At 40.6% G+C, this 10000-nt stretch overlaps 1 protein-coding gene across 1 annotated transcript in view; it reads right to left on the bottom strand.

Annotated features, from left to right (window-relative positions):
• The window catches only part of LOC123514659 (girdin-like), a 320990-nt gene that overhangs the window by 231248 nt on the left and 79742 nt on the right, over positions 1-10000 (bottom strand). Inside the window, 1 exon segment of the mRNA XM_045272682.1 lies at positions 7069-7177. Within this exon segment, the coding sequence (XP_045128617.1) occupies positions 7069-7177 (109 nt within the window).

Raw genomic sequence — 10000 nt, 5'->3', positions numbered from 1 at the left:
TCCTCCTCCTTCTTCTTCCTTCTCCTCCTTCAGCTGAGTCTGTTCTCTTTCATCCCTCCTCTTCTTCCCGTCAAAAACTCAATCAGTTAATCAATCAATGTTCCTCCTCCTCCTCTTCTTCTTCTTCTTCCTCCTCCTCCTCTATTTAATCTTCCTCTTTTCAACCATACAGTCTTCATCCTTACCTCATCTTCCTCCTCTTTTCTTTCCATTACCTCTTCCTCCTCCCCTCACAGCTTACTCTCCGCCACAAACCCGTGTGGAACAAAAGGTCAGTTGCTGCGGCTGTTTTTTTTTTTTTATTATTATCTGTTGTGTCCATCTTCTTCTTCTTCTTATTATTATTATTATTATTATTATTATTATTATTATTATTATTATTTTCTTCCTCTTCCTCTTTCTTCTTCATCTAACTTCTATACCATGGTCGTCGCCTCCTCCTCCTCCTCCTCCTCCTCCTCCTCCTCCTCCTCCTCCTCCTCCTCCTCCTTTCTTCTCCATCTAACTTTTACCACACCCGCTTCCTCTGTTCCTCCTCATCTTTCCTGTCAGAGGCGCTTCTGGCCGCCTCCTCCTCCTCCCTCCTCCTCCTCCTCTCTCCTCCTCCTCCTCCTCCTCCTCCTCCTCCTCCTCCTCCTCCTCATCCTCTTCTTCTCCTTCCTCCTTCAGCAGCCTCAGGGCGCTAACAAGAAGGGCATATAAAACTTTCCTCTCCTTTTCCTTATTATTCTCTCTCTCTCTCTCTCTCTCTCTCTCTCTCTGTGTGTGTGTGTGTGTGTGTGTGTGTGTGTGTGTGTGTGTGTGTGTGTGTGTGTGTGTGTGTGTGTGTGTGTGTGTGTGTGTGTGTGTGTGTGTGTGTGTGTGTGTGTGTGTGCGTGAGATATTTACCTCCACGCTCTCCCACAGCTAAGAAGCAAAGTGAGAGGAGGAAAGTGAGAGGAAGAGGAAGAGTAAACAGGAGACGATGGTGAAAGTGTTGAGAAAAGGAGGAAAGAGAGAGGAAGAGTAAAGAGAGGAGGGGGTGTGTCAACTGGGAGAGGAGGGAAGAAGGGAAGGAAAGGGGAAAGAGGAGAGAGTGAGAGGTGAGAAGAAGGGAGGATTACCTTGGGATTAGCTACAAGTGAGGTACACACACACACACACACACACACACACACACACACACACACACACACACACACACACACACACACACACACACAGAGAGAGAGAGAGAGAGAGAGAGAGAGAGAGAGAGAGAGAGAGAGAGAGAGAGAGAGAGAGAGAGAGAGAGAGAGAGAGAGAGAGAGAGAGAGAGAGAGAGAGAGAAACATATAGAAGGATTAAAAGAGAAATAAGAAAAAATCAAGGACAAATGAAAATATGGAAGAAATGACGATGAAGGAAAAAAAAATGAAGAAGAAAAAAAAAGAGAAAAAGGAAATGAAATACGAGAAGAAGGAAGGAAAGAAGTAATGGACAGCAGGCGTTTAATTTCCTCCCCGTTGAATCAGTGCAGAGTGAAAGGGAAAATATTTAGGGAACTGTCTGATTGGGAGAAACTTTCACAAAGCTGACGGCGAAGGAACTTTTTTTCAAGGAGAGTGGTCGTCTTCCATACTGAGTGACGGCTGTGACAGGGATGGAGGGAAGGAAGGAAGGAAGGAAGGAAGGAAGGAAGGAAGGAAGGAAGGAAGGAAGGGCTTTGAGATGGGAAGTACCCCAAAAAAGTATCCCCTTTAGCCCATAAATTCACGTGAAAAGCCCACATGGTATAAATAGAAAAAAAAGGAAGAATGGAAGAAAAAAAATGGAAGAATGGAAAAAATGGAAGAAAATGGAAAAAATGGAAGAATGGAAGAATGGAAGAAAAAAAAGGAAGAATGGAAGAAAGAGAGAAAAGATAGAAAGATTATGAAGAAAGGATAGAAAGAAGTGAAAATAGGAAGAAGAGGAAGAAAGAGAGAGAGAGAGAGAAGAGAAGGAGAGAGAGAGAGAGAGAGAGAGAGAGAGAGAGAGAGAGAGAGAGAGAAGAGGAAAATAAAAAAAGGAGGAAGAGATAAAGGAGAATACGAAGAGAAAATAGATAAAGAAGAAAACAACAAATAAACGAGAGTAGAAAATGTGAAAGGGATAGAGAGGTGGAGGGCAGGATGGAAGATGAAGAAGGAAGATGGAGGAAGAGGAAGAAAAATGGAGGTAAAAAGGAGAAACATTACGAAGAAGGAAGAATAAAGAAATAAACCACAAAAATAGTCTACTACTACTACTACTACTACTACTACTACTACTACTATTATGACTACTACTACTACTACTACACCCATCTCTTCCTTGGTCCCAAGTTTTTTTTTTAATATAACACAACCTCCTCCCGCCTTTCCCAACTTCGCCTCATAATCTCCGTTTTCTTTGCAATTTTCCTTCAGTCTCCCCTCTGTCCTTTAAGCCCTCACTTCGAAAGGAACTGGCTTAAGAGAACGCCTTGCTAGAGAGAGAGAGAGAGAGAGAGAGAGAGAGAGAGAGAGAGAGAGAGAGAGGGAGGGACTTTACATAACTACCTAACTTTTTAAATCGCAAAATCGCACAAAAACTTTAAAAAGATTTCAGATAAACACACACACACACACACACACACACACACACACACACACACACACACACACACACACACACACACACACACACAGAGATGACTCAGGTGTTTACATTTCCAGGCTTGGGTCGAGTCATCTTGCTTACGTCACACTCCAGTTACCTCAATTTGGGAAGAGAAAGTTTGGGTCCCCTGTGACGCTCTTTCGCTTTCCTCACCGTCCTCCCTCGCTCGCTGGATTAGAGAGAGAAAGAGAGAGGAGGAGGAGGAGGAGGAGGAGGAGGAGGAGGAGGAGGAGGAGGAGGAGGAGGAAATACACGTGGAGGAGAGAGAAGTTAGATGAAGGAAAAAGGAAATGAAAAGTTTATAAGAGAAAGATACGTTTGGAGAAGAGGTTGAGGAAAAGAGATTGGAAGAGGGAGAAAGGAGAATGAAGGAGAGATTAGATGAAGGAGAGATTAGAAGAGAAAGATAAGTAAGAAGATGAAGATGTTAAAGAAAGGAAAATGGATAAAGAAGAAAGGAGAATGAAGAAGAGTTTAGAAGAAAGATACATAAACACAAGAGATTACAGAAAGGAGAATAGATGAATGAGGAAGAAGAATGAAGGAGAAATAAAAAGAGAAGGATAAGCAAGGAGGAGAGGTTAGAGAAGCAAATGAAGATGGTTTAAAAGAGAAGATACGTAGAAAAGAAGATTTTAGGAGAGTTTATATTAGTAAAGAGAAAAAATTGAGGGTTTAGAAGAGAGAAAAATGTAGTTGAGCTTAGATAAGGAGAGACAAACAGAGGAGAGATTAGATGAGAGAAATAGAGAAGAGCTTAGAAGTGGAGAAGAAAAATAGAGGAGACTTTGGGAGAAGGGGAAAAAAATAAAGAAAGATTTAGAGTTTAGTGAGTGGAAGGATCAGAACTAGTCTCATTCTGACTAAGTTATATCGTAAGATTGTGTTATAGAGACAAGGAGATAAGAAATTATATTGTTTACCAGAGAGAGAGAGAGAGAGAGAGAGAGAGAGAGAGAGAGAGAGAGAGAGAGAGAGCCAAAAGGTAACGAGCTACATTCACAGTACGGTGCATCACAGAAAATTTTTGTTACAGGCAAAGGCAAACGTGGATGACAAAAAAAGTGTTTATCCTTCGAGGGGAAAAGACTTAACGAGCTGCATTCCCGCTACGCTGTGTTCAAGAGAAAAGGAAAAGAGAAAAAAAGAGAGGAAATAAAAAATGCCTGTTTAGTGTTAGCAGTTCTTGGGGAAAAAAAAAGAAAAAAAAAAAAAAAGGAAATGGAAAAGAGGTAAAGAGAGGAAATATAAAATGCCTGTTTAGTGTTAGCAGTTCTTCGGGGAAAAAAAAAAGGGGGAGGAGGAAGGAAAATAAAGAAAACGAAACAATTACATTCTCATTACATTCCAGGAAAGAAAAATAAAGCTTTACTGCAGAGAAATAGAAACACAAACAAAAAAGGAAACAAAAAAAAATAAAAATAAAAAAAGTGGTGTTTAGTGTTTGCTGTTCTGGAATATAAAGAACTAAAAAAAAAAAAATAAATATTCCCACTAGATTCTATTACACAAAAAGTAAAAAAAATATATATAGGAAAGAAAATAAATAAATGATGAATACTGTTTATGACCCTGAAAAATTGAAAACTCTTACATTTCCTTAAAAAAAAACACTTAATATGGGGAAAAAGGAAAAAATAAAGAACAAATGAAATAAAAAGAGGTCTACATACAGACTTTACCGTTCCAGGGAAAAAGGAGGGAAAAAAGCTTCAATTTACTCTTAGGTCACCTCTTCGTTACGTAAAGCTGACCTGTTTGCACTGCACTACTGACGGAAACCTTGAAATAGTGAGATAAAGGAAGGAAGGTGAGGAGGAATCAGGAAGAGAAAAAGAGATATAGCAGAGAAAGGAAGGAGAGAGGAAATTAGATGAAGGGAAATAAAGGGGAGAGGAGAAGAAAGAAGAAGAGAGAGAAAAAAGGAGGAAAAGAAGGAAAAGAGGAAACTTGATGCGAAGGGAAAGAGGAAGATAAGAAAAGGAAAGGGAAAACAGAAAAAAGAGAAAGAGAAGGAAGGAAAAGTTTATGGGGAAGGAAATTAAGAGAGAGAGAGAGAGAGAGAGAGAGAGAGAGAGAGAGAGAGAGAGAGAGAGAGAGAGAGAGAGAGAGAGAGAGAGAGAGAGAGAGAGAGAGAGAGAGAGAGAGAGATGAAAAAAAAGTAACGTAGATTTCGACTTCACTTCAAGGAGAGCAAATATATAATGACGTTAATCTCTAGTAAGTCACAGAGAGACAGAGACAGAGAGAGAGAGACAAAAAGGGACAGAGATAAAGAGATAAAGAGAGAGAGAGAGAGATAAAAAAAAAAAGACAAACCATTTAAACTTTACCTCTTTCAAGGAAAAAAAAAAAAAAAAAAGGCAAAAGAAAACAGTTAGGATCTACAACTCACAGCCTCACTCATGTTTGGTTTCCCTGGCGGCGTAAAAGTGACCTGTTTGTCTACGGTGTTTACTTACGTAGCTCGCTGGGATGGAGTCAGCCTGAGACCACAAAGACGGCGCCGCAGAGACACTCAAAGGATCAAACCAGAGGCAGTGAACGCAGAGATAAATGAATAACTGACAAGGTAGAATTAGACTAGTAAAAGGTTAAGGAAAGGCAATCAGTGAACTAGAGACGTTAAAAACCAGACAAGAGAGAATTGGCAAGGTAGAATCGGACATATAGAACGCTAAGGACAGAGAATCAATGAACTATAGATTGAAAACAGAGACAGAAAAATAAACAAGAGAGAATGAGACACTGAAAGCTAAAAAAAAAAAAAAAAATTAAGAGAGAGAGAGAGAGAGAGAGAGAGAGAGAGAGAGAGAGAGAGAGAGAGAGAGAGAGAGAGAGAATCATACACAGAAAGCTACAAAAGGGTAATCAAACACTCAAAGACACAGAGGAATAAATGGAAGAGAAAATGAAAACAGAAAGGAAAGAGAACTGAAAGAAGAGAAAATCATAAGAACGCCACAGAAACACGTATCACGAACACAGAGACACAGAAGATGGAAAAGAGAAAGAGAAATGAGAAAGAGAATGAACAGTGAGAGAAAAGAGACACAAGGTAAAGTGAAATAAAGACGGAGGAAAAAGATTGTGAAGATAATGAAAAAAATGGAAAAGAAAGACAGAACCAGAGAGAAAGACACTAGAGACAAAGAGAAGACGAGAACAAGGAGAGAAAAATCAAGAGATAGACATTTCGAGATCACAAAAATAAAGGAAAAGAGAGGAGAGGGAGATGGAGAGAAGAAAAGAAAGAAAGATGAATAAACAAGAGGCTGAGAGGGTGAATACGAGAAGAGCCAAGAGATGTACACACACACACACACACACACACACACACACACACACACACACACACAGAGAGAGATCCACAGGCGGGAAGGAATGGATATAAAAAACTCATTACTTTTTTTAGGCAGAATGCAAATAGAGTTTCACCTGGCCAGTGAAATTGTACACTTCTTTTGTGGGAATTTTATAGTGTAAGCCTACCGCCACTTGAAGAGAGAAAAAAGAGAGAAAGAAAAAAAAAGAGAGAAAGAGAGAGATGGGTAGAAAGAGAGAGAGAAACAGGCAGATGGATAGAGACAGACAGATAGGCAGATAGATGCAAAAACAGAGACAAGGACAAAGACAATGAGAGGGTAAAGAGAGAGACAGGTACATACACACGTACATACATAAATACATACAGATAGACAGACGGACGAGAGGATGGATATACGAATATAGAGAGTAAAAATAAATAATAGAAATCATAGAGAGAGAAATGGATGAACAAAAATTCTGAAAAGTAACGAAGGAAGAGAGAGAGAGAGAGAGAGAGAGAGAGAGAGAGAGAGAGAGAGAGAGAGAGAGAGAGAGAGAGAGAGAGAGAGAGAGAGAGAGAGAGAGAGAGAGAGAGAGAGAGAGAGAGAGAGAGAAAACTGACCCACTGATTGCCTGACTGAATAAAGACTAAACAACACCCACACAGAACACTCTTGAACACTACTAACACCGATACAACACACGATAAACTAACACTAACATTCCAAACAGAGATAAGTTCAAACACACGCAACACAGATAAAACTCCAACACCAACACGGAAAAAAAAAAAAAAAAGACACACAGGGAAACAGAAACAAACACGAAGCACACCAACACAACACCAACACCAACACAACACCAACACCACCAACCCTCCACAGAAGTAGCAGCAGAAAATCTATTGCCACACATACACACGCAGCCACACACAGACGCAGACACACACAAACGCAGACACACACAGACGCAGACACACAGACGCAGACACACACAGACGCAGACACACACAGACGCAGACACACACAGACGCAGACACACAGACGCAGACACACAGACGCAGACACACACAGACGCAGACACACACAGACGCAGACACACACAGGAGGGCCCACTCACCTGATAGAATGCCTTGATATGGAGGAGCAGCGCCGCGAGGTTAGTCAGACGAGAGGCGGCATCGCTTGGGTGGCGGTTCACTGGGCGGCCTCCACCATCCCGCCCATCACTGCGAGAGAGAAGACAGAGTTATAGAAGGTCACTTAACACCTTCAGTACTGCGATGCATTTTTTCTTACCTTGAGTTTTGGGTGTGATTAAATTATTTTATTTTACATTAGGGAGGGTCTATGAAGGTCAGAAGTTTAATGGAGAGAGTCTTCACTATTTTAATCCCCATGCAAGTTTCTGAAGCTGTGTAAAATCAACAAAAACGATTAAACAAAAAGGCCCACTTAGATGCCAGTCACCGAGCAGGTCCGAGAGAAGAGAGTGAGCTAAAAAGAAAGGGATAGATGTCTTGAACCTCCCTCTTCAATGAGTTCAGGTCAGAGGTAGATGGAGATACAGAAGGAGGCAGGGAGTTCCGGAGTTTATCAGGGTTAGTGTGTAGACAGGAGTTATACAGGAGAGTTACATATAGGAGAGGAGTTACATAGAGTTAAATTGGGATTATATAAAATTGCATAACGTTACATGAGAGAGAGAGAGAGAGAGAGAGAGAGAGAGAGAGAGAGAGAGAGAGAGCGACTATTTCTTTTCTCGTTCAAACTTTAAGGAGATTGAAAAGGGATAAAGAAAAAAAAGAAAAGAAAAACTTAACTGAACTTGTAACTTGAGTGATTAATGACATACCTTCAACTCTCTCTCTCTCTCTCTCTCTCTCTCTCTCTCTCTCTCTCTCTCTCTTCTTTGCTTCCTTTTTTCCTTCATTTTACTTTATCTTTCTCATTTTTTTCTCTTCCTCTCTTTACTCTTTCCTTCATTCCTTCTATTCCTCCTCCTTTCTTCTTTTTTTCTTCTCTTCCTCTTTCCTTATATATCAATAATGTTTTCTATCTCCCTTACCTTCATCAAGACCATATCCTCCTCCTCCTCCTCCTCCTCCTCCTCCTCCTCCTCCTCCTCCTCCTTCTCCATTTCCAATTTTCTTGTTGTGTTTTCTCATTTGTCTCTTCTCTTCACAATTATTTTTCCTTTTCTTTCCTTCCATTCTTCATTTTTTCTCGTTTTTCTTCACAACTTTATTATCTTTTAGCTTCTTTTCTCTTCTTTATTCCATTTATCTATTTCTCTCTTTCTCTCCACTATAATTTTTTTCTTCTCTCCTTTTTCTCGTCTGTTTTCTTTTTTTTTTTACTTCTTTTAATAACCTTTGGCGTCTCTCTCTCTCTCTCTCTCTCTCTCTCTCTCTCTCTCTCTCTCTCTCCACTATTTTCTACGTTTTCTACTCTTTCTTCTCCAGTCTTCCTCTAGTCTTCTTTCTTTCTTCACTACCATCTTCTTTCTTCTCTTTCTATTTAGATATTTTGTTTTTATTCCTCCTCCTCCTCCTTCTTCTTCTTCTTCTTCTTCTTCTTCTTCTTCTTCTTCTTCTTCTTCTTCTTCTTCTTCTTCTTCTTCTTCTTCTTCTTCTTCTTCTTCTTCTTCTTCTTCTTCCTCTTCCTCCTCCTCCTCCTCCTCCTCCTCCTCCTCCTCCTCCTCCTCCTCCTCCTCCTCCTCCTCCTCCTCCTCCTCCTCACCATGAACAATGCTACTTGTTGGAGAGAGAGAGAGAGAGAGAGAGAGAGAGAGAGAGAGAGAGAGAGAGAGAGAGAGAGAGAGAGAGAGAGAGAGAGAGAGAGAGAGAGAGAGAGAGAGAGAGAGAGAGAGAGAGAGAGGCCAATATCAGCACAGGAAACAATATATTAGCTATTAGGAAAACGCAATATCGGCGATAGTATAACACGAACACACAAATTCCCAACATATGTGTGTGTGTGTGTGTGTGTGTGTGTGTGTGTGTGTGTGTGTGTGTGTGTGTGTGTGTGTGTGTGTGTGTGTGTGTGTGTGTGTGTGTGTGTGTGTGTGTGTGTGTGTGTGTGTGTGTGTGTGTGTGTGTGTGTGTGTGTGTGTGTTGAGTTAAAAGCGACGGCACAAGCTTATTCAAATCAAAATTCTAAAGGTTTGTCATTTTAAATATCTTGTTCTCTTATCAGCATATTATTTTCAAAGGGCTGAGAGATCATTAGCCGAGTTGATATGAGCGTGTTTCTTTTTCTTTCCACGTATAATGCAATACTTTGAATCACACTCACTACAATCATAACAACGACGCTTTCTTCTTTCCCTCACCCGTATTCTGTCCACCACTCTAACTCTCAGTCCATTGCTCCGGTAAACTCTCAAACTCCCTGCCTGCTTCTGAATTTCCATCTACCTATGGCCAGAATTCATTTAAGAGAGAGATTTCAAGACATTTTTCCCATTCTTTTGGCCAACTCTCTCGAGCCTATTCGTGGACTGGCATCTCAGTGGGTCTTTTTTATTCCATTGTCTTTGTTGCTCTTGGCCAGCTTTCCCCACTTCAAACAACTTTAAGATAACTCCCACTCAGAATCTGTTAAATGTGCAGGATCGTTGTTAACCTATCGCTGGAATCATTAAAACCAGAAAGAATACACAGCGGGTCTCATGAGTAGAGGAATTCTTATTTGTCAAACATCAGACCACACAGGAAAAAGCTGCACCTGAGTTGGCGAACCAGTCACGCTGTCGTTTGAAACACTTCCACCGTAGCTCCACCACTTGCAGAAGGCTCTAGTTGAAGTTACATGAGGTTTTAAGAGTGCTTATAAGGTTCTACTTTAAGACCCTCAATACTGGGACACATTTTTACCTTGAGATTTGTGTACGATTAGACCATTCTATTGACATCAGGAAGGGTCCATGCAGGTCAGAAGATTAAAGGCCAAGTCTTCACTATTTCAATTCCCACAAAAGTTTCTGAAGCTGTATAAAATCACTAAATATTAACCAGAATGAATATGGAAACGTGTCGTGGTACTGAAGG

This window comes from Portunus trituberculatus, chromosome 38 (assembly GCF_017591435.1).
Source record: "Portunus trituberculatus isolate SZX2019 chromosome 38, ASM1759143v1, whole genome shotgun sequence".
Lineage (NCBI taxonomy): Eukaryota > Metazoa > Arthropoda > Malacostraca > Decapoda > Portunidae > Portunus > Portunus trituberculatus.
Note: the sequence above shows the minus strand (reverse complement) of the source record. Positions and strands in the feature narration are given on the sequence as shown.